The following is a 27,363-nucleotide window of genomic DNA, read 5'->3' as shown; positions in this document are numbered from 1 at the left end:
ATAATCTATATCTGATTGCTTACTGTCTCAGGAAAGGAGGAGGCTGGGGGGGAGAATGGAATTTAGAATTCAAAACTTAAGAAAAACATTACAATATTAAAAAATAAAAAGTTATACTTATTTCAAGTATTCAAATAATTAAGATAATTTTTATTAAAATTGAATAGTATAATTATTCTTGTCAGTAATGTTTGTTACAGTGTTCCAAAACTAACATCAGAGTTGTCCAAGGACTCTAATTCTGGTTTCATCTTATGTTCTTTTCCATCTACAAACTATATTTTGTTGACATGTTTTAAATAATATTTTCTCCCAATTCCATGTTAAAATAAATTTTAAATTATTTTTAAAAGTTTTAAGTTCCAAATTCTATACCTTTTCACCTCTATTCCCCCCCATCATCTTCTCCATAAAACATCCTCTCCTGGTCTAGAAACTCAACCTTCCTACTCTAGAAATTCATTAATTCAACAAAAAACATTTAGTAAGTATCTATTATGTACAGGTCTCCATCTAAGATGCTGGAGGACATATGAAGATGGATACGACCCACCTTGGGCCCTTTAATCTTGGACCCATAGAGTATCAAATTTGGGAAGAACCTCAGAAGTCACTGAGACTCTCCCAGAATCCCCTATTCTTTTGTATCCCCAAACTTTATCCTTCAATTTCCTTGGTATAGAGGTGGGTTTTCTCCACATGCCAAATATGGTATGATGGAAAAACAAAAGAAAACATGAGATTAGGAATGAAGAGACCTTCATTTTACTAACAGCTCAGCTTACCTAATTACATTATTTGCCTAAGTCACTTTATGTACCAGGGGTTCTATTCCTTCATCTGAAAATTAGGAAAAAAAAATAATCTAAAACAGAATCATGGGGTTTTAAATTTACATGCAGCCTTCAAAATCAACCCATTCCTTAACCTGATTTTACAGATGCAGTCCAAAGTAAGGGAAGAAGAAGAGCTGAGACTAGATGTCCTTCACAAGGAATTGTATATTGTGTAGTCGAGGATATTAGGCTTCCTTGGGCCTATTCCATTCCTAACACTGTACATAGGATTATCCCCATATACCTGGGCATAACTCTCTATCTATTGCTGTTCTTTCTAGGGCCTTTGATGTTTATGACACTAAATAAAACCTACTTGATTACAATAGTTACTACTGTTGTTCTCCATGCTGTAAAAGATGAGATTTCCTTGGTCTTCATATTCATCTTCTGCCCACACCCATGCTCTATCAAGCCCTTGGGAGTAACGTCTGTGAAGATTTCTTTAACTGGATCTATTTCACAGGAAGTCATCGAATTTTATGAGCATTAACTTCTCAGGCATGGGTCTCATAGTCTCTCCACAAGTTATCCTTTTTCCCACAAGTTTTTCCTTCCTGTCTCCCACACATTTACACCAGGTTCCAGTCTTTCTAATTAAGACTAATGTCAGGAAGTCTTTATACAAAAGAAAATCCCCCTTGATGACTCAAGAAACTTTAGTTTTGTGATTTCTGAGCAATCTCAGGCACAGAAATACCCATTGTCCCCAAATGATTGTAAACAAGGTATCACCACCTCAGGGATTACAGACGCTATTAAGAATTTTCCTCTCTTCTGCCACTACTCCCTCTTGTTGATGGCAGAGACTACAAATGTCTATAAAGGCCCCTGCCCTCAGAGCTATAGCAAGATAGTACCAGTTTTTGAGTAGGTCCATTTCCTTCTCTTAATTTTGGCTACTCTGAGGAGCCCTACTACCTGATTCTCCAGGTAAGTGTCCTGACACTGGGTATCTCCTTATACAAAAAGTTCCCTCCCAGCCAAAGTCTAAGGAACAGGAAAACTATGGGATTATTGAGCTACCTTCCTGTATATGATTAGTACTAATTTTGATGCTCCTAAAACATTTTTTCATTTGTTTTTAAATTAATAAATATTTATTTTTTCTTATCCCCCCTTCCACTGAAGGTGTGTGTATGTATGTGGCAGAGTGGTAGTATTGGAGGGAGGGGGACTGAGGCAAGGGAGCTTGTAACAATTGTGTATAATCATTAATAACAACAAATCGCATATTGGCCATATCCAAAAATGTGTGACTCATTCTGCTTACTCTATCCACCTCTCTGACAAGAGATGGATAGCATGTTTCATTAGTGGTTTTCTGGAATCTTGCTTGGTCATTGCATTGATGAAAGAGCTTAATGTCTTCATCTTTGTCTGTTCCCTGGAGACTTTTAGGCTAGTCTTTCAGTGTGGAGCTGAGAAGAGAACAGCTGGGTTGGAGTCTCAAATATAATATTTGGTAAACATGAGATTGTAGTCAACCTTTTCCTCATTAACCAGCCTCACTTTCTATGTATTTAAAATGGGGGTAATAGTAACTATCTTAGGTATGTTGTGGAAAATAATGCTTTGTTAATCATTAGGTACTGTGTAAAAATGAACTATGATTACATTATTATTATTGTAATAATAATATTTGTTTGAGACCTTGTTCTAAGCCACACTTCTACTGGAGAAGAAAAGAAGCTGTCATAGTAGGTAAAAAGAGTCCTACCCATACAGTCAAGACACTTGCCTTCTATTCTGGTATCTAATTTGCTATATAATTTTAAGAAAGGCACTTTGACATTCTGAGCCTCAGTTTCCTTCTTTTTAAAGAGTAGAATATTTCTGAGGCCCCTTCCAGCTCTAATGTCCCATGAGCCTATGGATATCCTGTAATTCACCATTTATAACTATCAAGAGAGGGTAGCAATCTCCTTCCAGTTAGAGTAATTGGCTTTGTGGCTATTGGAGGAGTCTGGGAGGAAAAATCTAGAGGGAGTTTGTGCAAAGATTCCTATTGACCTTGATATGTTTTAAATTGAGTCAGTGCCAGAGAGTAGCAGGCAACAGCAGATTAAATATTAATTGCAGACCCCTGCTTCTCAGGAGTAGAGGAATATACAGAGAATGGCAGGAAATGAAGAGGAAGGAAAGGTTCTGGGCATAGGTGAAGGAGATGCTTGCCTTCTGCCAGGCAGGAAAGCAGCTTCCATGCTGAGATGCCCAGCTCTAGGTCTCTCAGCTCAACTAGGGAAGGGGGGAGGCTGGGCATCTGTTTCTACTGCAAATAAATTCTACTTCCATTGGGGAGGGTTTGCAGCAGAGCCCCTGGCTCATATCTCTGCATTTTGTAGGCCTGTGTTACACTTCTCCATGATACTAGAGGTTCCATTGCAGCAAAGGTTTTTAATCTGGGCACCCCAGTGTCCTATGACTTCTGTGGATATATTTATGGGGTCATTGAACGTGGATGGGGAAAATATATCTTCATTTCAAGATCATTAGTTTCTTTTGTAATTATGTATATTTTATTTTATGCATTTAAAATCATTATTATGAAAAAGGATTTCATAGGTTTCATAAGACTTCCAAAGGGGTGCATGACACATAGAACCTCTACTTTACAGAATTTCTGCCCTTCTGCTGTACACCTCTAGCTGCCAGTGTCTTGATTCCTAATAACAAAATATGATGGCAAATATATTTATAGTCATGAGATGAGAAGACTAAGAATGGACTTTCTAAGTTAAAAGGCTACATTAGCTTCCTCTATTCCCCACCATATCCCCTGTCTGAAGGCCAGACAGACAATGTAGTATTAGTCAGTCTGGCTGACTGATAGATCAGAGACTGTCTCCCATCAGACATAGTTTTCACACACCCATGAAGCCTTTCTGAACTGCTCAGCAGAGGTGAAACTGTTTTTCTTACTTTTCCCTATTGAAACAGAGAACTTAAAGTAAGCAAAAAAAATAGATTGAATAGTTCCCCAAACCTTACCATATCTTTATTCCTGCTCTTAGCAAGTTAACTTCTGAACTTTAGGGAGAGAGGTAGATTTTAGGATGAGGAAAGAAAAATAAAAGAGAATCAGAGAGAAAGAATCCTGAAGGATGTTGATAGACAGAAGTTGGGGGCTGGGATAGAAGCAGCCCTCTAAAGATTATAAATGTTTCTTCCTCCCAAACTTCCCACATAATCCCTAGGGGATAGGACATGAGTTAAGCGATCAATTGTTGAGTTACTAATACTAAAACCTTTCGTGAACTATATGAATTCCATTCTCATCTATAATTGGCCCTCAAAATATACTTCAATAGACCTTTAGAAAAATGTTACCAATAGAAGGAGTTTGCAAATGTGCAAGGGGAAGAAAATCAGTGTACTTTCTAGTCATTGTTAATTAAGTTAATTAAGAAAAGTTAATTCACAAAGTTAATTAAGAACAACAGTATAGAAGGCTCTTTTGAGGGGCAATGGAATTAAGCTCGCTTTTCAGGTTGTGCCTATTCCTCTACCAAGGTGGCCTCTTGAAAAGAATTATTAGTCATCTAGTTTCTATTAAATGCCTACTGTGTGTCAGAGATGGTGTTTAGTGCTGGAGATTCAAAAGAAGGCAAAAACAAAAACAGTCAAGTCTCAAGGATCTCACTGTCTAAAGAGGGAGACTACACAAAAACAATTATATACAAACTACACACACACACCATAAAGTGGGAGTTATTACAGAGGGAAGAGACCAAGATTAAGGAGAACTAGGAAGAGACTTCTTGCAGAAAGTGAGGCTTTAGCTGTCTTATTATCACTTTGAATATTCCTGTAAAGAAGATGCCAAACACTTACTGTCTTATTAAGGAATTTTGTTTGACTTCATTTCTCCAGTTTCACTAGGAATGGGGAATCTTTACCAAGGCTTGAAATTGTTAATTTCAAGTTGTAGGACATTAGCAATTTAAGAACTGTTTGACATTTGTTTTAAGTGTCAACTGTGGGAAAATGCATTCAATCCCCAAACGTTTACTGAGCACCTACTAGGTCTGGGCCTGGGAGTTTCCAGTTGATGTTAAGTGGAAGGACAATCCACAGCTTCTCCTTGGAGAGAGAAATAAAGGAGTTCACAGAATTGGCTTTTTTAGCATTCAAAAGAAATAAGAAACAGCTTTTCACAGAATCCATAGTCATTCATATTGCATAAATTTTATATTTATTTATCAGCATACCTGACATTTGTGTCTGTGCCTACTATTACTTCATAAGGTAAGTATTGCACATCATTACTATTTTGCAAATGGTGAAAATGAGACTCAGAGAGGTTAATTGAATTGCCCAGCATCAAACTAGTGACCACTGGGGAATATCTCAGGCAAGATCTGAACCAATGTAATAGGTCCAGAGCTAGAAGAGATCGAATAGGGCATCTAGTCCTACTCCATTTTTACTTCAGGTATTATTATCATTATTTTACAGATGAAGAAACTGAAACTCAGAGAAGTTGATACTTTTTTTTTAACCCTAGGAATCATCGTCCATAGTCATAGCTCCCAAATTTGATGATTGATTCCAACAAGCTGGGAATAGGCTTGCCAGATAAGGTTTGGTGTTAGCATTCACAGCTCTCTTCCTCTTCCCCAAGGTTCAGCGAGTAGTTTCAAGGTACCTTTCTATGTAATAGAGGCAAGATTATATAGTTGCATATTTAGTAGCCTATTTGAACTTAGAGCCTTTGTCTCTCGCATCAGTGGTCATTTCCTTATACAAGAAAGTCTTCTATACTTCAAGACATTCTATCTAATCAATTAAGTAAGCATTTATTTTTTTCTTCTTTTTATGATTAATTTTAAACAAAATTAAACATAAAAACAACCACTTGAACTTACTTTGAAACTACATTTAAACATATGAATTTTTGCTCATAAAATGTCATAAGTTTTCAGTTATTCCCTCCATTTGTCTAACAGTAGAAATATATTCATTTTGTTATTCATTCATTCCCATTCCCTAAGTGCCCTATATACATATTTTCATCTAATCTCATTGTTCCACCTTATATTTACATAACATTTTAAAGATTTTTTAACTTTTAATTTTTAAGTATTACCTTCTAATATTATGCAAAAAATGAATAATTTAAAAATCCTAACCAACAATTATATGTATGTAATCCAGCAAAAAAAAATTTCCATATTGGTCAATCAAGTGCCTGCTATATACTGAGCACATATCTGAAGCAGCTGAAGAATGCCTATTGCCCAAACTATGATACATGGCTGGACAGAAAATCCATAGACTTGATCCCCTGGTATCTCCATTTTATACAGACTCTGCAGACAGATGCTGAACTTAGCCTAGAATGGAGTATGAGGAGAAGCTGCTGCTTTGCCTTTCTGAAAACAGTTTATTGCTTTTATTGACCCCAAACTGAACTAAAGGCCCATCTTTTTCAACTCAAGTCAACAAGTATTTATTAAATGGCCACTGTGTGCCAGATACTACACTTAGGCGATACAAAAAAGGTAAAAAGCAGTCTCCGTACTCCAGACACTCCTAATTGGGGAGACAATGTGCAAAGAAGAATGTTCAAACGAGATATGCACATGATTTTGTTACTGTTGTTGTTCAGTCATTTCAGTCATGCCCAACTCTTTGTGACAGTATTTGGGGTTTTCTTGGCAAAGATTCTGAAGTGATTTGCCATTTCCTCCTTCAGCTCATTTTACAGATGAGGAAACTGAGGCAAACAAGGTTAAATGACTTGCTAAGGGGTCACACAACTAGTTATTTCTCTGAGGCTGGATTTGAACTCAGGAAGATGAATCTTCCTGGCTTCGGGCCCAGCAATCTTTCCACTGTGCCACCTAGCTGTCCTATATACAAGATCACTTGGAGATAGTCTCAGAGAGAAGACACTAGCATTAAGGGACACCAAGGAAGGCTTTTTACAGAAGCTGATTTTAGCTGGAACTTTTTAAAATCAATATTATTCTAGTGATGCCATAATCCTAGGATTCACAAAATACTAAGGTTTCTGATGATTTGGAGATGAAAAGACAATAGAGAGGTACAAGACGGGCCTGAGTAGGGGATAACATAGTAACTGACCCACACAGATTCACAAAACCAGATAAAAATGTTTGGTGGAAGTGGTGATGATGAAGTAACCCAGACTATTTTTCTGTAGAGACCCAGGACATCCTTCTCGCTGCCAATGGACTCTTTCAACAACAGTGACTTCAGACCCTTGCTTCTGACTGGTTTTCCAGGCCTAGAGGCTTCACATCCACAGATTTCTGTCCTCTTCTGTTTTCTTTACCTGATTGCCATTGTAGGGAACAGCTTAATCCTGGTCGTGATCTGGCAAGAACAGTCACTCCATGAGCCAATGTACTATTTCCTTTCTATGTTAGCAGCCACTGATCTAGGTCTTTGTGCCACCACCCTGCCCACCCTGCTCAGGCTCTTCTGGCTCAATGTCCGCCAGATTGCTTTCGACTCTTGCCTGGTTCAGATGTTCTTCATCCATGTCTTCTCTCTCATGGAGTCAGGCATCCTGTTGACCATGGCTTTTGATCGATATGTAGCAATCTCCAACCCACTCCATTATATAACCATCTTTACCAACACTACCATTGTCAAGATCGTCTTTGGCCTCATGCTTCGGGCGACCTCAGTCATCCTGCCAGTACCATTCCTCATCAAGCAACTAAAGTTCTGTAAAGCCAATGTCCTTTCCCACTCCTACTGCCTTCACCCTGATATTATCAAGCTCTCCTGCTCTGACCATCGTGTCAATAGCATCTATGGCCTCATCATCATCTTCATTACTTTTGGTCTAGACTCCATGCTCATTCTTCTCTCTTACTTGAGAATCCTGATCACAGTGTTGGGCATTGCCTCTCATGAAGAACAGCTCAAGGCCTTCAACACCTGTGTCTCCCACATTTGTGCTGTCTTGATGGTCTACATCCCCATGCTAGGTGTATCCATCATCCACCGCTTTGGGAAGCATGTCCCACCTGTGATTCACATCATCATGGGCTATGTTTACCTGCTGATCCCTCCTGTGCTCAACCCCATTGTTTACTGCATAAAGACCCATGAGATCCGCACCCGCATTCTCAGACTCTGTCAGACAAAATAAAAAGAGGGAAAAAGGGAATATCTACACAAAGCAAAAAAAGGAATGTCCAGGATAGCACAACATATGTCTGAATCATTAAGTCATCAATCAGTAGAAAGTAGGGTAAGATGCAGAGAATAGTGATTATGGTGAAAATAACAATAAAGCTGATAATTATAAACCACTACAGTTTGCTTTTCCTGGTTTACCTGATTCGATCTTGTGCAGAGGATTTATGTTAAGAGATGTGAAGCACCTGCAGCAGCTTTCAGTGGTCCCTGGAGGACTATAATAGATGTTGTTGGTGACCTGCAGACCAAATTGTGCTCTTTTTGGGTCAAAACTCCCTTTTTCCAGGAAGACATCCTCTATTAATCTGCCCTGCTCTTATCTCTCTTTGGTACCCTCTATCAGCAAGACTTAAGCATTCCCTGTTCATATTTTAGCAATGTATAATTTTGTAAATGTCCTGAGTCTTTCTTATTTATAGATACTGAAACTCTTCAACTGGACTGAATACTTTCCAGGAGCCAAGACATTTCCTGAAGATTAATCAGCAAATGCTGCCTTGTAAAAGCAGGAATGGGCAGAGCAAAAGTCTGAAGGAATGGGCCATCAGGGTCAGATTGTATCTATCTAGATCTTTGCCTTAAATGACTCATTTTATTTTTTTTTCTTTTTTACTATGAACTGAACAAACATCAGCAAACATAAGTATTCCAGTACACAAAGAAAAACATTAAAGGATAAAATATATGGAACTGAGCAATTTATTATTATGGTTCAGCTGTTTTCAGTTGTGTCCAACTTTTTGTAATCCTATTTAGAGTTTTCTTGGCAAATATACTGGAGAGGTTTGCTGTTTCCTTCTTCAGCTCATATTTACAGATCAGAAATATGAGGTAAATAGGGTTAAGTGACCTGCCCAGAGTCATACAGTTAGTAAGGGTCTGAGGCCAGATTTGAACTTAAAAAGATGAATTTTATACCAGAAGATTTGTAAGAGCCAAGATGGCAGAGTAAACCATAAATCACTGTAACTCTCCCATTCTTAGATCAAACAATCATAAAATAGAGCCCCCAAACAAATCTTGGAACAGCAGAACCAGCAAAAAGATGGGGTTAAACAATCTTTTATCCCAATAAACTTGGAAGATCAGGAAGGTCCATCTCACTTGGGTTAATGGGGAGTGTAGTCCAGGATGGGAAGTATCCCAGCAAGCCAGCAACAAGCCTCACCTCAGAAAACCAGGGGGAGATCCTGAGCCCTAGTGTGGCAGAACACACAAACACCAACACCAGAACTTCTCCATGCCTTAGCATACCCAGGGGAGACAGCAGACTCTAGCTTCAAGTAGCCCTGGGAAAACAGGCAGCCTCCAGAGGTCAGAGGACCACATCAGCTTAGTTTAGCTACAGGGAAACACAGAAACACCCCACTGGGCCTCAGCACACACTAGACCTCACTAGAACCCCAGCTCAGCACCAGGTAAATTGCCAGAGCCCTACAGTCTACAGCAGTGCCAGCCAACCCCCAACCCAGCCCCTCAGCACAGCACCAGACACAAAGGGTCTCCTGTGGGCCTCAGGGCAACATCAGTGAAATGTCAGATAAACAGCCAGGGCCTGCAGCCACTCTCACAAGAAGCCTGAGAGAGTGCCCCTTCCACCCTGGGAGCAGAGCTCAAACTTAAAGGAAAGGAAAAGATTCCACTTCCAGGAGCCATGATGGTGGAATAAGAAGTAAGTTGCTCTTACTGTCCCTTATTAACCTCTGAAAACCCAGAAAATATTGCCCCAGGAAAAACCCTAGAACAGCTGAATCAGAAGAAAGACAGGACACTGCAGTCAAGTAGCCCAAGTAGCTTGAGGGATTAATGGGAAAGGCACCCCCTTGCCCGGGGAAGGGGAGCAGTACAGCACTGGGAGGTGTCCCAGCAAACTAGTGAAAAGCACCATCTCAGCTTACCAGGGGGAGATCCTGAACCCCAGGTGGTGGACCAGGCAAACACCAACACCAGGACCCCCCGAGTGCCTCAGTAAGGTGAGGGGAACCAGTGGAAATCAGCTAAAAAACCATCACTTGCCACAGCATTCTGTGGCAACTAAGTCTCCCAGTGCCTCAGCAAAACTCTGAGAAGCACTCCAAGGGGCCCCGGGCAGAGAAAAGTCCTGCAACATCCATCTGAAAGGAGCTGAAAAAAGTGAAAGGAAGGAAAGGCCCAGGTGAGCAGGAAACCTCCAGGGGCCGGACTACCCAATCCTACCCCTAGAGTTCCAGTGTTGCTGATTCCAGCCAAACACCAGGTAACCTGCCAGAACCCTACAGCTTCCAACTGTCAGCATCAGAGGCCCCAGAACACAAAGCCAGTGACCAGGCCCCTTCCTCCCAACACAAGAAGCTTGGGTCAATGCTCTCTGTTCCCTAACAGGAGAGCTCAATCTATTTAAAAGCCAGGAAATAAGCAAACACCATGAGCAAAAAGAAATGTATTATAGATTCTTATTATACTTATTCTACCTAAGCTAATTTACTTATTCAGTGCCATACCAATCAAACTACCAAAAAATTATTTTACAGAGCTAGAAAAAATAATAACAAGATTCATTTGGAATACAAAAGGTCCAAAACATCAAGGGAACTAATGAAAAGGAATGCAGGGGAAGGTGGCCTAGTCATTCCAGATCTTAAATTGTATTATAGAGCAGCACTCATCAAAACTACTTGGTACTGGCTAAGAAATAGAGTGGTGGATCAATGAAATAGGTTAAATATGAAAGACACAGTAGTCAATGACTATAGTAACCTATTACTTGATAAATACAAAGACACCAACTTCTGGGATAAGAACTCACTATTTGACAAAAACTGCTGGGAAAACTGGAAAAGAGTATGGCAGAAACTAGGATTAGATCAAAATCGCACATCATATACCAAATAAAGTCAAAATGGGTTCATGATTTAGATATAAAGGCTGACACAGTAAGCAAACTGGGAAAGCAAGGAATAGTTTACCTATCAGATTTACGGAGAACAGAAGAATTCATGACCAAACAGGAGATAGAGAACATTACGAAATGCAAAATGGATAACTTTGATTACATTAAATTGAAAAGTTTTTGCACAAACAAAGCCAACGTAACCAAGATTTGAAGGAAAGTAGAAAATTGGGAAAGAATTTTTACAACCAGTCTCTCTGATAAGGGCCTCATTTCTAAAATATATGGAGAATTAAGTCAAATTTATAAGAATACAAGTCATTCCCCAACTGATGAATGGTCAAAAGATATGATCAAACAGTTTTCAGAAGAGGAAATTAAAGCTATCTATAGTCATATGAAAAATGCTGTAAATCACTATTGATTAGAGAAATGCAAATCAAAACAACTCTGAGGTACCATATCATACCTATCAGATTGGCCAACATGACAAAACAGGAAAATGATAAATGTTGGAGAAGATGTGGGAAAATTGGAATACTAATGCATTGCTGGTGGAGTTGTGAAATGATCCAATCATTTTGGAGAGCAATTTGGAACTATGCCCAAAGGGTTATAAAAATGTGCATACCCTTTGACCCAGCAATAGAACTTCTAGGGCTGTATCCCAAAGAGATGATACAAATGGAAAAAGGACCCACATATACAAAAATATTTATAGTAGTTTTTTCTGTGGTAGCAAAGAACTGGAAATTTAGGGGATGTTTATCAACTGGGGAATGGCTGAACAAGTTGTGGTATTTTAATGTAATGGAATACTATTGTGCTATATGAAATGATGAGCAAGCAGACTTCAGAAAAACCTGGAAAGACTCGTATGGTCTGATGCTGAGTGAAATAAGCAGATGTACATAGTAACATCCATGTTGTGCAATGACTAATATTGATAGACTTAGCCCTTCTCAGCAATGCAAAGATCTAAGACATCTCCAAAGGCCTCATTATAGAATACTATCCACATCCAGAGAAACAACTATGGAATTTGAATGCAGATCGAAGCATACTATTTGCTATTTTTTTTCTCATGTTGTGTTTTATTTCCTCTTTCTGGTGATTCCTCCTATTGGTTCTAATTCTGACTTACAACATCACTAATGTGAAAATATGTTTAATAGGAATATATATGTATAGCCTATATCAGATTGCATGCCATCTTGGGGAGAGAGGAGGAGAAAAATTTATAACTCAAAAGCTTATAGAAGTGATTGTTGATAAATCAAAATAAATTAATAAAAAATAAAGGAAAGGAAATGCTGGCCCCCCCAAAAAAACGATGAGCAAACAACAACAACAACAACAACAACAACAACAACAACAAAGAATCTGATGATAGAAAGTTATTGTGGTGACAGGGAAGACCAAGACACCAGCTCAGAAGAGAACAATAATGTCAAAACACCCATGGGCAAAACCCCAACGAAAAATGGGAAGTGTTATCAAGCCCAGAAAGAACTCATGGAAGAGCTCAAATAAGAACTTAAAAATAATATGAGAGGTAGAGAAAAATTGGAAAAAGAAATGAGAGACATGCAAGAGAAAAAAGAGTCAGCAGCTTGGAAAACTATTTACAAAGTAGAACTGGCCAAATTGAAAAGGAATACAAAAATCCACTGAAGACAACTACTCCTTAAAGAGTATAATTGGCCAAATGGAAAAGAAAGTACAAAAGCTAATTGAGGAAAACACCTTAAAAGTTAAAAGTGGGGAATTAGAAGCTAATAACTCTATGAGACATTGTGAATCAATCCGACAAATTCAGAAAAATGATAAAATGGAAGAAAGTGTAAAATTCCTAATGGGAAAAACAACTGACCTGGAAAACAGATCGAGAAGAAACAGTATCAGAATCACTGGACTACCTGAAACCATAATCAAAAGGAGGACCTCGACAGCATCTTTTAAGAAATTATTAAGGAGAACTTCCCTGAGGTCCTGGAACCAGAGGGCAAAATAGGCATTGAAAGAATCCCAAAAAAGATCCCAAATAAAAACTCCAAACAACATTAGAGCCAAATTTCAGAATTATCAGGCCAAGGAAAAGTACTATAAGTGTCCAGAAGGAAACAATTCAAATATAGGGGAGTCACCATCAGTATTACACAGGTCTTGGCACCTGAGATAAGGAAGGAAACTACATCTTGCTAAAAGGTATCATAGACAATGAAGAATCAAATTAGAAAAGCAAAGAATAGTCTACCTGTCAGATCTATGGGCAGGGGAAGAATTCAGGACCAAGCAAGAGACAGAGAGCATTATGAAATGTAGAAAAGATAATTGAAAAGCTTTTGCACAAGCAACACCAATGCAATGAAGATTAGAAGTAAAGCAGAAAGCAAGGAAACAATCTTTACCCCAAGTATCTCTGATAAAGACCTCATTTATCTAATATATAGAGAATTGAGTCAAATTTATGAAAATAAAAGCCATTGCCCAATTGATAAATGGTCAAAAGATATGAATAGGCAATTTTCAGATGAAATCAAAGACATCTATAGGCATATGAAGAAGCACTCTAAATCACTTTTGATTAGAGAAATGCAAACTAAAACCATTCTGAAATACCACCTCAAACCAATCAGATTGTTAATATGACAAAAAAGGAAAATGATAAATGTTGGCGAGGACGTGGGAAAATTGGGGCACTAATGTACTGTTGGTGGAGTTGTGAACTGACCCAAACATTCTGGAGAGCAAATTGGAACTATGCTCAGAGGGCTACTAAACTGTGCATACCCTTTGATCCGGCAATACCACTACTAGGTCTGTATCCAAAAGAGATCATAAAAAAAAGAGAAAAGGACCTACACGTGTGAAAACAGCTCTAATCATGGTGGCAAAATATTGTAAATTGAGGGGATGCCCGTAAGTTGGGGAATAGTTGACCAAGTTGTGGTATATGAATGTAATGGGATACAATGCAATAAGAAATTATGAACAGGCAGATTTCAGAAAAACCTGGAAATGCTCATATAAACTGATGCAAAGTACAATGAGCAGAACCAGGAAAACACTGTTTACATTATTAGCAACATTGCATAATGATCAATTATGAAATGACTGGGCTCTTCTCAGTAACTCAATGATCCAAGACAAGTACAAAGAACTCAGGAAGGAAAATGCTATCCACAACCACATAAAGAACTGATGGACTCTGAATGCAGATCAAAGCATATTTTTTCCACTTACTTTATTCTTTCTCATGCTTTTTTTTCCTTTTGATCTGTTTCTTTTTTCACAATTATGATGAATATGGAAATGTTTTGCAGGATAGTACATGTATAAACCATGTAAAACTGCCTACCATTTTTAGAAGAGGGAAGGGGAAGGAGGAAGAGAGAAAAATTTGGAACTCAAAATCATGTAAAATGATTACTAAAAATTTTCTTGATATGTAATTGGGTAAAATAAAATACTATTTAAAGAAAAAATAAAAACAAAACAAACTAGCAAAAAATATTATGTACACCAGAGACTTCAGTGTATCCCAAACCATGTTCAAATGCAATTGGGAAATATTTAACAAAAGAAATTAAATTAATAAAAGAAATTAACAAAAAGAAATTTAATAAAAGAAATTAACAAACATAAAAAATGAGTCTTCCTGACTCCAGGCCCAGAACTCTATTCATTGTACTACCCAGCTGCCAAAGCAATTTATTACATTTTTAAAGTATACATTAAATTGTCCCTAGGAATAATAAAACTGTCCTGTTCATTTTTGTTTCTCTATAAATTCCCTTCTGCTCTCTTATGTGTATTTTTAAAATGTTTCTTTGAGATTTTTTTTCTTTTTTTGCCTTTGATGTTACTACTCACCAACCTCTGCCAAAATAGAAACTCTTTGTGAGAACATGGATAGTCAAGCAAAAGAAATTAACACAGTGGTTCTATCTGTAAATATATTTCATTTTTTACATTTACTCTATCACCTCTACACAAAATCTCTCTAGGTCCTTAAGGGTCCATCAAGGACCACCAGAAATCTACAAATATTCCAGAGAAAGAAAGCATGACAAAAGTATAGGGGATTTCTCATACCTCACAGAGGTTCCCATCCACTGTAGGAGAAAAGAGCAAACATCTGAAACAGTAAGAAATACTGCCTAAGATAGTTCCTGGATCTATTATAGAATCTATCCAGTTTTAGATTCTTACTCTCACACTGGATATCTGGAATGATTCATGGGAGACATGATTGTATTGACATCATCCTCAAAAGTCATAGATCTGTCCCATATATCAAGAATTTCTCTTAATAATTGTCACATTTTGGATCCTTAAGTATTCTTACGACCTCAAATTAGAAAATCAAGCTGAAGGCAGAACAAGTTGTGAGATACAACTTTTTGTGTTTGCTTGTCTAGACCTATGATTTAATCAATGTTGGAATTTCTCAGTGTAGAAATTCCCTAAGCAGATTAATAACTATTTCAGCACATCAACTAGAGAATTTCTGGAGGCACTTGGAAGTTAAGCACCTTGCCCATGGTATTGCTTATGTGGGTCAAAGGCTGGACTTGAACCCAGCTATTTCTAACTCAGAATCTAGCCCTCTGCCCTATCTCCACTATAGCAAGCTTTTTCTCAAGGAAAAGCTATCTCTAAATTAATATGTGCCTAGGTGGATCCTGTGAGTAAACTAAGTTTCCACAATGTACTTACCTATCTCACAGAGCATATGACCCTTAAGAAACTGGATGATTGGCCACGGATTAGCTATATAGCAGAGAACGCTGGTGCTAGACACAATGCTGAGGAGCACAAACCTTTCAATTCTTTGACTGAAAGCAAAAGAAGGATGGATCAGCAGTGAAATACCATGAGCCTTCTGAATGGAAGTGAGCTTCATCACAACCTGAAATAAATCAATTAGACAAAACAGGCAGAGAAGTTTCAGCGTTTGAAAGGGCCAGAGAGGCTATCTATTCTAGCCTACTCCTTAACAACAATACTCTCTGAGAAGATAAAGCCAAGATGGCAGATTAGAGCACCTCAGCCAAACTCTCCCAAAAAGCCCCCTTCAATTTTAAAATCATGTATCAAATAGAATTTTAGAGCGGCAGAGCCCACTAACAAAAGGTCAATGCAAAACATTTTTTTCTAGCCTAAGGCAGCTTGGGCATTCAGTAGGCCAGGTCTATGACACCAGGGTCGGGGCTGGCCTTGAGAACATGTGTTGGCAGCACCAATGGCAAGACTTGAAGGTGGCTGTGACAGAGATGGAAGCATCAGGAACTTTCAGCCTAGGGATGGTAAAGGGATCTAACAAGTGGTGAGAAAATGATTATGGAGGATCCTTTGGTGCCATGGGTACAGGGGCCCTGGCTGGCAATTTTATTACCCATAAGCAGTTCTGGGTCAAGGTTCCAAGGCTGAGAGGAACTTTTTTCCCTATTTCTTTTTTATTTTTAACTTAATTTATTTATTTTTAGTTTTCAACATTCACTTCCACACATTTTGAGTTTTAAATTTTCTCCTTCTCCCTCCCTTTACCACTCCCAAGATGGCATGCAATCTGACATAAGCTCTACATATACTTTCTTATTAAACATATTTTCACGTTAGTCATGTTATAAAGAAGAATTAGAACAAATGGGAGGAACCACGAAAAAAAAAGAAACAAAACAAAACAAAAGAGAGAGAGGACAAAGAGAGAGAGAGAGAGCAAATAGTATGCTTTGGTCTGCATTCGAACTCCATAGTTCTTTCTCTGAACATGGACAGCATTTTCTATCATGAGTCTTATGGAGTTGTCTAAGATCCTTGTATTGCTGAGAAGAGATAAATCTATCAAATTTATCATACAATGTGGCTGTTACTGTGTACAATGTTCTCCCGATTCTGCTCACTTCACTCAACATCAGTTCATATAAGTCTTCCTAGGTTTTTCTGAAGTCTACCTGCTCATCATTTCTTATATCACAATAGAATCCCATTACATTCATATACCACAACTTGTTCAGCCATTCCTCAAATGATGAACGTCCCCTCAATTTCCAATTCTTTGCCACCACGGAGCTGCTATAAATATTTTTGTATACGTGGGTCTTTTTTCCCATTTTTATGATCTCTTTGGGATACAGTACTTGAAGTGCTATTGCTGGGTCAAAGGGTATGCACAGCTTTTGGGCATAGATCCAAACTCTCTCCAAAATGGTTGGATCATTTCATAACTCCACCAACAATGCATTAGTATTCCAATTTTCCCACATCTTCTCCAACATTTATCTTTTTCCTGTTTTGTCATGTTGGCCAATCTAATAGGTATGATGTGGTACCTCAGAGTTGTTTTGATTTGCATTTCTCTAATCAATAGTGATTTAGAGCATTTTTTCATATGACTATAGACAGCTTTAATTTCCTCCTCTGAAAACTGCTTGTTCATATCTTTTGACCATTCATCAATTGAGAAATGACTTATATTCTTATAAATTTGACTTAATTCTCTATATATTTTAGAAATGAGGCCCTTATCAGAGAGACTAGTTGTAAAAATTCTTTCCCAATTTTCTATTTTCCTTCAAATCTTGGTTACATTGGCTTTGTTTGTGCCTGGTTTCTGCCATACTGTTTTTCAGTTTTCCCAGCAGTTTTTCTCAAATAGTAGGTTCTTATCCCAGAAGCTGGGGCCTTTGGGTTTATCCTACAGTAGATTACTGTAGTCATTGACTACTGTGTCTTGCATACTTAACCTGCTCCACTAATCCACCACTCTATTTCTTAGCCAGTACCAAGAAGTTTTGATGATTGCTGCTTTATAATACAATTTGAGATCTGGAACATCTAGGCCACCTTCCTCTGCATTCCCTTCCATTAGTTCCCTTGATATTCTGGATCTTTTGCATTGAACATACCCTTCCAATCACAGTAGAAGATGGATTGAGTCTTGTCTCTTCCACCAGCAGGAAAAAAAATAGTCCCTTTCCAACATTAGTGCCGTAAGACACTCCATATGCTAAGGCCACAAACAACCCCCAAAGAATACTGACTCCATGAATGACACTTCATATTCTAGAGTGACTCATATTGGAACAGTCCATCTTCTGTGGCAGGCTGAGACACATCACCTCCTGAGATAACATAGAACCAATGAGGACCAAGGGTTTTGTTTTATAGGGAAGGGAAAACACCTGAAATAACTGATTAGTTTTCCATATCTAATAAAAACAAGCAGATATAGGTACAGATTAGCTAGGAAACTGGAAGATTACAGCTAATAAACATTTCAGATATGAGGAGTTACAGAGAAGTGATACCAAGATTGAAAAGAAGATGCAGAGATAGATTATCAAAGAAAGATTAACTCCCCATGCATTTTTTCCTAACATCCCTCTTCCAAATCCTACATATAGCAATTCTTTTTTACCTAGCACTTCAACGTTTTTGAATTTTTTTTCTGATAAGAACCGTGTGAGATAATTGACAAAAGATAGTTCTGAGTATGTTATTCTTACCCAAGAAATTTCTAAGGCTTCTTATGAGGGAAAAGTGAACTATTCTTTTTGGCATTTAAGGTCATTGCCATTATGACATCTGCTTATCTTCCCAGAATGATTTTAGATCCTTCATATACTTTATGACATATCCAAATTGATTTATTTGATATTTTCTATATAACACATTCTATCAACTGTGCACATGTCTTTGTACAGGCTTTCTATACTCCATGCTTTTGGAAAGCTTTCTCACCTTGCTTTGATCTCTTTAAATGTATGGCTTCCTTTAAAGTTCACCTTTGTTACCACCCTCTTCAAGAGGTTTTTCTTGATTTTCCTGTTTATGCTCTACAACTGTAATTATTTTTATATTGTAACTTTTTTAAATATTGTCTCGTATGTGTACATTTTGTCCACCCCGACTATAGAATTTAAACTCCTCATCTATTCCCTCTACTTTGTTAATTTCTTCTTACATCCTTTCCATCTTTTAAAATGTACCCCATTAGAAGTCCAATCTAACGGGAGAAGTCCTTCCTGATAGCCCTGATCTTCGTCACTTTCGGTCCTCTAAACTCTTGTTGCTTGTGCCATGCAAGTAATTACATTGTATTGCTTTTGTTTTTGGTGTGACTCATCTTCAGAGTAGTCTGTACATTCTTGAAAAATATTTACCACATCTTACACATTTTGTCCCCATCACCTCCCCACAGTACCTAGCCAAGGACAGGTCAGATAGCCAGCAAATACTTGTTTGATTAGGGGTTCCATAATTTAGGTGAAAGAGCACTTTCAAGTCAGAACTGGATTTAAATCTCAGTTATGCTACTCACCACTGCCTAAATTCTCTGACCCTTAGCTTCCTAATCTATAATATGGTGGGGTTAGACTAGGGATCTCTAAAGTACCTTCTAGATCCAATTCCTAAAATATTCTATGATCCATCTAAGTGAGGGGTTCTCCTTCAAGGTGCCCCATGAATATGTGCCTGGAAAATTAAATATACTCCAATGGGTCCCCTTACCAGTGATATAAAATGGACAGTTAAGTGCCCTATTAGATATTCAGTAGTTTCATACAAAGGTCAGGCAAGAAAGTTGTGAAGGCAAACACTTTGCTCACCAAGGGACTCCCTGTGGTTTTTCATTTTCATTAGGACAAAGTTTATTTCCACAAGGGACTCAAATAACTCCATAAATAGAGAGATTTGCCTGAGGCATGGGTGCTGACCTGCTTTCCTTTCCTGTGATTCCACCTTCATCCATAACCTTGGAGAGCCTAGAAAACTCAATCCTCTAGGTCAAGGACATAGGAAGGCATTTGTCTGGGCTGAGAGCAACCATTCTGCAACTGAGTGAGTTGATGGAGGGGAAACAGCAACCAGGGATGGGCAAAGAAAGGACTTAGAAATAGGGAAAAAAGGAAGATGATTTAGGTGTGAAATTGGGCATGTAGGGGAAGGAAAGCAGGGACTTGTGCTGTTTTAACAGTTCTAGCAATGTCTGAGGTAAAGGGACAGGTGGGATACTTATTAAAGTTGCAGGAGACATAAGGCTGGAGGAGACCTTATATCTAAGATGATATAATCAAGATATGAAGTTATCTTGGTAGCTGATCAAGTGGGATAAATTAAATTTAAAAAATGCATTTCATTTATTTGGGTACATGAATAAATTTCATGAGGACAGAACAGATGAAGTGTGAATGGACAGCAATTATTATGGAAAAAAAATTGAGAGTTTTAGTGAAGTCCCTGGTCAATATATGTCAATTGTGTGATACAGTAGGCAAAAATAACTACAGCTTTTTTATGCAACATAAAATAGAGTAAATGATGTTGATAACGAGGAAAATTAAGGGGTTGCACTAGGTTACATGTAAGGTCTTTTTTTAGCTCAAGACCTTTTTTTTTTTTGCTTTTCTTTTTAGTCATATTACACTCTTATTGTACAGTGCTCTGCTCAGACCATATCTGAAATACCCTATGCAGATTTGAATTAATGTCAAGGGGCTGACAACTTGAAGCCTGGAGAATAGAAGATTGTAAGAAGGATAATGATGGGCCCGACACTATTTACTAGGAGAACAGGCTGAAGAAACTAAGCATATTTGCACCATAGAAAAGGAAATTAAGAAGGGAAATGATAACTCTCTTCAATTATTCAAAAACTGCCATTCTGATCAGGGATTAAACTTGCCTTGCTTTTCTCCAGAAGGCAGAATCAGAAGTAAGGTGTAGAAATTGCAGAAAAGCGTATTTGGAGTGATGCAAGGTAAAACTTGCTAACAATGAGAAAAAATCAAAAGTATATTTCAGAAAGTGTATTTCCAGAAGAAGCTGGTTGCCCATCACTGGAAATCCTCAGTAAGAGGAAGGGGGCTAGTGACTAGACTCACTTTAGAACACAAGAAGTTGGAGATTTATGGGGAAATGATTCCTGTAACCTAACCCCAAAACATTTGGCCTCTTGGACTCCTTTCCATTTGAGCACTATATTAAAATGGAAACAAACAGAGATAGAGGAGACAGTATTAACTGTGAATTGAAAAGGGAGTAGGAGGCAGTAGGCTGGAGAGAAGCACTGGGTCTAAGGTGAGAAGTTAATCCCCCACTGGGAACCAGGGAGAAAAGCTGCTAAGCAAAGCGGCATTTATTCCTTGACCAAGAGATGGGGAAGTGGAGAATGATTGGCAAAAAGGTAATCCTTAATGCATTATAAAGTTTTGCATTCCTTCATTCCATCTTGAAAACAAAACCCCCTCACTTCATAATCTTCCCATATAAATTTATATTAAAAATAATGTAATAGTTTGAGTAGCTAGAACCACAGACCCTATGCCAAAAAAGGGCCACAGTTTAACTGAATGGCTCTAAGACTCCTTTTCCAGGCTTCAGAACAGGCAGGAAGAGACTGGCCATAGAATCAAGGATATTGAACTAGTCGGAAGTGTAGGAGAAGTCCCTCACTAGTAGCTTTCATAGGTTTTAGAATTAGAATGATCTTATTTCCTAAAAGAATCCCCCCATTTTACTCAAGAGGAAATTGAGGTCTAGGCAAAGTAAATTCCTTGCCCAAGGTCACACAGGTTTTCAGTAACAGAATTGGAATTGAAATCCAGTTCTCCTAATTCCAAATAGAGGAGTCATTTTATAAGACTATCCTTCTGAATCTCACTAAATACTGAAAATATTATAGAATATGTCATGGAAGGAAAAACCATTACTTACAATTTAAAGCAGAAGTCGATAAAAGACTTTCTTTCAGCCATTGGTACCAACTTGGAGAAGCATCAATTAGTCCATATAGAAAGGAAATCCATATGGAGCAAGTGGAAATCTGAATTAGCCATTCTTTCCTCTCACTCACTACCACCTGCACGGTAATTATAGTACGTAGAAAACGTATCATCTTACTGGGTTTACAATGGGACAGTCACTGCCCTTGGGAAGAAGTTGTTTGGTTCCAGAGGAGAGGACAGGGGAATATTAAGCTGCTAGATTGACCTTACAGCATAAGACAGGGCAGAATCTATATGCTTTTTGGATGTCCTTGTATAAGAACAGGGAAGAATGAAAGCAAAACCTACAGATTAGACATGACTGCCCATTTATACTAAAATAGAAGCTAATTTTTTAAATCTCATAACTCATGGCAAGAAAGGGCAGATCTCCTCTCTTTGACTCCACATGTAAAAGGCATTTTTTTTGTTAAAAAACCAAGTGAGTATATTCCTCTCTCACCCCTTAATTTTATTCTCCAGATATGACCCTTCATTTTCAACTCACCCTGTGCCCTCTATCTATCTATCTATCTATCTATCTATCTATCTATCTATCTATCCATATCTATATATACATACATATAATTTTTCCCCTCCAACTACCCTAATACTGACAAAGGTCTCATGAGTTACAAATATCATCTATCTCATCTTTCCATGCAGGAATGTAAACAGTTCAACCTTAATAAGTCTCTTATGATTTTCTCTTTCCTGATATACCTCTTCATGTTCCACTCAAGTCTTGTATTTGAAAATCAAATTTTCTATTCAACTCTAGTCTTTTCATCAAGAATGCTTGAAAGTCCTCTATTTCACTGAATGACCATTTTTTCCCCTGCAGGATTATACTCAGTTTTGCTGGGTAGGTGATTCTTGGTTGTAATCCTATCTCCTTTGCTCTCTGGAATATTATATTCCATGCCCCGTGGTCCCTTAATGTAGAAGCAGCTAAATCTTGTGTTATCCTGATTGCGTTTCCACAATACTTGAATTGTTTCTTTCTGACTGCTTGTAATATTTTCTCCTTGACCTGGGAACTCTGAAATTCGGCTACAATATTCCTAGGAGTGTTCCTTTCAGGATCTCTTTCAAGAGGTGATTGGTGGATTCTTTCAATTTCTATTTTGCCCTCTGGTTCTAAAGTATCGGGACAGTTTTCCTTGATAATTTCTTGCAAGATGATGTCTAGGCTCTTTTTTTGATCATGGCTTTCAGATAGTCCAATAATTTTTAAATTCTCTCTCCTGGATCTATTTTCCAGGTCAGTTGTTTTTCTAATGACATATTTCACATTGTTGTTTTACAGTGTCTTGATTTCTCATAAAGTCACTAGCTTCCAATATTAGGAGAAGGAGAAAGGGAGAGGTAGAACAGGGTAAATTATCCCACAAAAAAAAAACAAAACAGAAAAGAAAAGGTTATTACAGTGGAGGGGAAAAGGGGGAAGGGTGAGAGGGTATGAGTGAATCTTATTCTCATAGGATTTGACTTAAGGAGGGAATAACATACACACTCAATTGGGTGTGGAAATCTGTCTTACTCCACAGGAAAATGGGGGGAAAGGGGACAAGGGAGTAGGGGAATGATAGAGAGGAGGGCAGATTGGGAAAGGGAGTAATCAGAAGCAAATAATTCTGAGGAGGGAGAAGGTCAAAAGAAAGAATAGAATAAATGGATGGGTGGGATAGGATTAAGGGAAATAGAGTTAGTTTTTCACTGCATGTCTACTATGGAAGTGTTTTGCATAACTGCACATATATAACCTATATTTAGTTGCTTGCCTTATCAATGAGGGTGGGTGGGGAGGGAGGAAGGGAGAAAATTTGGAACCCAAAGTTTTAAAAACACATGTTTAAAAAAAGTGTTTTCACATGCAACTGAGAAATAAGAAATACAGGAAATGGAGTAGAGAAATCCATCCTGCCCCGCAGGAAAACTGGAGGGGAAGGGGATAAGAGAAGGGGGGTAGAGATAGAAGGGAAGGCAGACTAGGGGAAGGGGTATTTAGAAAGCATGCCATCTTGGGGTGGGGGGAGGGGCGAGATGGGGTGAAAATTTGGAACTCAAAATCTTAAGGAAGTAAATGTCGAAAACAAAAAAAAAATAAAAATTACCATAAAAAAACAAAGTGAGGCAACAATAATTTAAAATGGAGAAAGATAAATTGGTCCTTAGGTCTTATTGTGCCATTAAGAAGCAAAAAGAGTTATTTCTGCCTGCTCAACTTGCTATTTAATATGACCCCTCGTTAAGAATCTTGTTTCCTTTTTACCTACACATACTCTTCTCCTATTTCTAGTGAATCCATGTTTCTTCTTTCCCTTCTCTTGGGAGATTTATGGGTATTGCCTTAAATTTCCCTTCCTTTCCTATGTTGGGATGTGCCCTTTTCAGACTCTGGCAATTTTGCTCTTTGAAAAGGGCAACTATAAAGACAAATATTAGACTTGAATATGAAATTAAAAAATAACATTATTAGACCATACTACAGAGATAATGTTGGCAATGAGGGCAAAGACTGACTCAGAGACTAAGTTTCTAACTGCTCAATTTGAATAACATCAATGGCAGAATAATAGACTTAAAAAATTAAAAAGAACTTTGAACACCAGAACTGTTTTATGATTATTGATCAAAGGAGAGGAGGGGAGGTAAAGAGAACAGACACACAATTAAAAAATGTGAGTAGATATAGGTTATGATTTGGAACAGTATCCAAATATATAGTGAAGTCTTCATTCTATCCTCTAATTTGTTTTTCATTTTCTTTTAAGGGCATGGGATTGTGGCCCTGGGGTCTGTTTCCATGGCAGACTTCAATGCCAGTATTATGCCTTCCTCCACATTCTACCTTACTGGAATTCCTGGTTATGAGGAGATACACCACTGGATCTCTATCCCCTTCTGCATCCTCTACTTTATTGGAATAGTCGGTAACTGCACCATTCTTCATGTTATCCGGACTGACCCAAGCCTCCATGAACCCATGTACTATTTCTTGGCCATGTTGTCCTTTGCAGACATGGGCATGTCCCTTCCCACCCTTATATCTGTCCTCCAAGTGTTGTGGTCCATATCCAGGGAGATTGAATTCAATCCCTGTGTGATACAGATGTTTTTTATCCATTCCTTCTCCTTCATGGAATCAGCAGTGCTCCTAGCAATGGCCTTTGATCGCTATGTAGCCATCTGCCATCCATTAAGGTACACCACCATTCTCACCCCACAGCGCATTGCTAGAATTGGAATATTTGCTATTTTCAGGAGCTCCCTCCCTGTCATTCCATTGATGATCCGCCTGACATACTTCCCATTCTGCCATTCCCATGTCCTCTCTCATTCTTACTGCCTGCATCAAGATATAATACGGCTGGTTTGTGCAGACACCAAATTCAATTCTATTTATGGGTTGGTTGTGCTCATTCTATACTGGGGATTTGATTCATTGGGCATCTTGGTGTCTTACATCTTCATTCTTCACTCTATGTTGAACATTGCATCCTGGGAGGAGAGGCTCAAGGCCTTGAACACATGTGCCTCCCACATCTGTGCTGTCCTCATCCTTTATGTGCCCATGATTGGCCTTTCCATTGTCCACCGTTTTGCCAAGCATGCCTCTCCCCTTGTGCATGTCCTTATGGCTCACATCTACCTGCTAGTGCCCCCAGTTCTCAACCCCATCATCTATAGTGTGAAAAATAAGAAAATTCGGAGGGGTATCATCCACCTGATCACCCCCAAGTCAATGCACTCTACCCCAAGATAGATATTAGTAACAGATAATCTCATAAAGCTTGTCATTGTGATGAACTGAGAAGAGTACCAAAAGATATCAATGAATCCCAGTCATCTCTGCTCCTCATACATATATGAGCAAACAGAAACACACACACACACACACACACACACACAAACACACACACACACCCCTGATATTCCAAATATGTGTATGTGTCCATGTAAGCTATTTATGTTCATATGAATTATCTAAACAGAATTCCTGGAAGGCCTTGATAGTTAGGATTTGAGATCTAGTCAATTCCCAAGGGGAAAAGGAGATACAGTGTGATAGAGGAGAGGGGAAAACATGCCTTAAGAGCACTCAGTGTGCTTTCTTTAAGTAAATGGATAAATGAATAAAGCAGTTAAGTGTTTAATATGTACAAAACTATAGTGGGCAGTTAGGTGGTGCAGTGGTTAGGGTATGGGGGTCTGAAGTCAGGAAGACAAATTCCTGAGTTCAAACCTAGCCTCAGACACTTACTAGCTGTGTGATACTGGACAAATCACTTAATCCTATTTGTCTCAGTTTCCTCATCTGCAAAATGAGTTGGAGAAGAAAATAGCTAACCACTCCAATATCTCTGCCAAGAAAACCCCAAATCAGATCATGAAGAGTCAGAGATGACTGAAAAACAACAACAATAAAGACTGAACAATAAACCACATATATTAACATATGTATGTACACACATATTATAGATAAATATAAATATATAATTTTGTGTAAGTTAATTACTATATATGCATAGAAAATCCACTTTTTTAAAGTGATAAGGTTTTTATTATTATTATTAATTTATTTATTTTTAGTTTTCAACAATCACTTCCATAAGCTTTTGAGTTTTAAATTTTCTCCCCTTCCCTCCCCACTTCCCTCCCCAAGGCAGCATGCAATTTGATATAGGTTCTACATGTACAATCCTATTAAACGTATTTTCACATTAGTGATGTTATAAGGAAGAATTAAAACCAATAGGAGGAACCAGAAGAAAGAAGAAACAAAACAAAACAGAAGAAAAAAAGAACAAACAGTATGCTTTGATCTGCATTCAAACTCCATAGTTCTTTCTCTGGATGTGGATGGCATTTTCCATCATGAGGCTTTTGGAGATGTCTTAGATCCTTGCATTGCTGAGAAGAGCTAAGTCTATCAATATTAGTCATCACACAACATGGCTGTTACTGTGTACAATGTTCTCCTGGTTCTGCTCACTTCACCCAGCTTCAGTTTATACATTCTTTCCAGGTTTTTCCAAAGTCTGCTTGCTCATCATTTCTTACAGCACAATAGTATACTATTACATTCATATACCACAACTTGTTTAGCCATTCCTCAATTGATGGGCATCCCCTCAATTTCCAATTCTTTCCCGCCACAGAAAGAGCTGCTATAAATATTTTTGTACATGTGGGTCCTTTTCTCATTTTTATGATCTCTTCAGGATACAGCCCTATAAATGCTATTGCTGGGTCAAAGGTATGCACATTTTTATAGCCCTTTAGGCATATTTCCAAATTGTTCCCCAAAATGGTTGGATCAGTTAGCAACTCCACCAAAAATGCATTAGTGTTCCAATTTTCCCACATCTCCAACATTTATCATTTTCCTGTTTTGTCCTGTTAGCCAATCTAATAGGTGTGATATGGTACCTCAGAGCTGTTTTGACTTGCATTTCTCTAATTAATAGTGATTTAGAGCATTTAGAAAATCCATTTCTTTCTTCTCTTTTAATTACTGTTGTTGTTGTAGCTTTTTCCTTTAATTGTTGCATTATTTTGAGGTGATGACCAAGAACTAAAGGCTTCTGAATATTTCATTCCATTATCTTGCCTTAAATTTTCTAAAAATTTTCAATTTAGCTAATTTTCTGAGGAGTATTTTACTACAGATATGTTTCAGTTCCTCACATAATAAATT

The 27,363-nt window shown here is 38.0% G+C and overlaps 2 protein-coding genes across 2 annotated transcripts; both read left to right on the top strand.

Moving 5' to 3' along the window:
- The first annotated feature begins 7,032 nt into the window (after positions 1 to 7,032).
- LOC114030290 (olfactory receptor 51L1-like) lies at positions 7,033 to 7,965 on the top strand. The gene has a single exon (XM_027845096.1). It carries the CDS (start codon positions 7,033 to 7,035, stop codon positions 7,963 to 7,965), a length of 933 nt encoding a protein of 310 aa, XP_027700897.1.
- Positions 7,966 to 24,468: 16,503 nt separating this feature from the next.
- LOC114030289 (olfactory receptor 51G2-like) lies at positions 24,469 to 25,428 on the top strand. The gene has a single exon (XM_027845095.1). The coding sequence runs from the start codon at positions 24,469 to 24,471 to the stop codon at positions 25,426 to 25,428; it is 960 nt and encodes a 319-aa protein (XP_027700896.1).
- The last annotated feature ends 1,935 nt before the right edge of the window (positions 25,429 to 27,363 follow it).

Source organism: Vombatus ursinus, unplaced genomic scaffold, assembly GCF_900497805.2.
Source record: "Vombatus ursinus unplaced genomic scaffold, bare-nosed wombat genome assembly UNPS02014953.1, whole genome shotgun sequence".
Taxonomy (NCBI): Eukaryota; Metazoa; Chordata; class Mammalia; order Diprotodontia; family Vombatidae; genus Vombatus; species Vombatus ursinus.
This window is presented reverse-complemented; position numbering and strand designations above follow the sequence as displayed.

What these genes read in the sequence shown, in the direction of transcription:
- LOC114030290 (XM_027845096.1), top strand. Translation starts at nt 7,033, where the DNA reads ATGGACTCTTTCAACAACAGTGACTTCAGACCCTTGCTTCTGACTGGT.
- LOC114030289 (XM_027845095.1), top strand. Translation starts at nt 24,469, where the DNA reads ATGGCAGACTTCAATGCCAGTATTATGCCTTCCTCCACATTCTACCTT.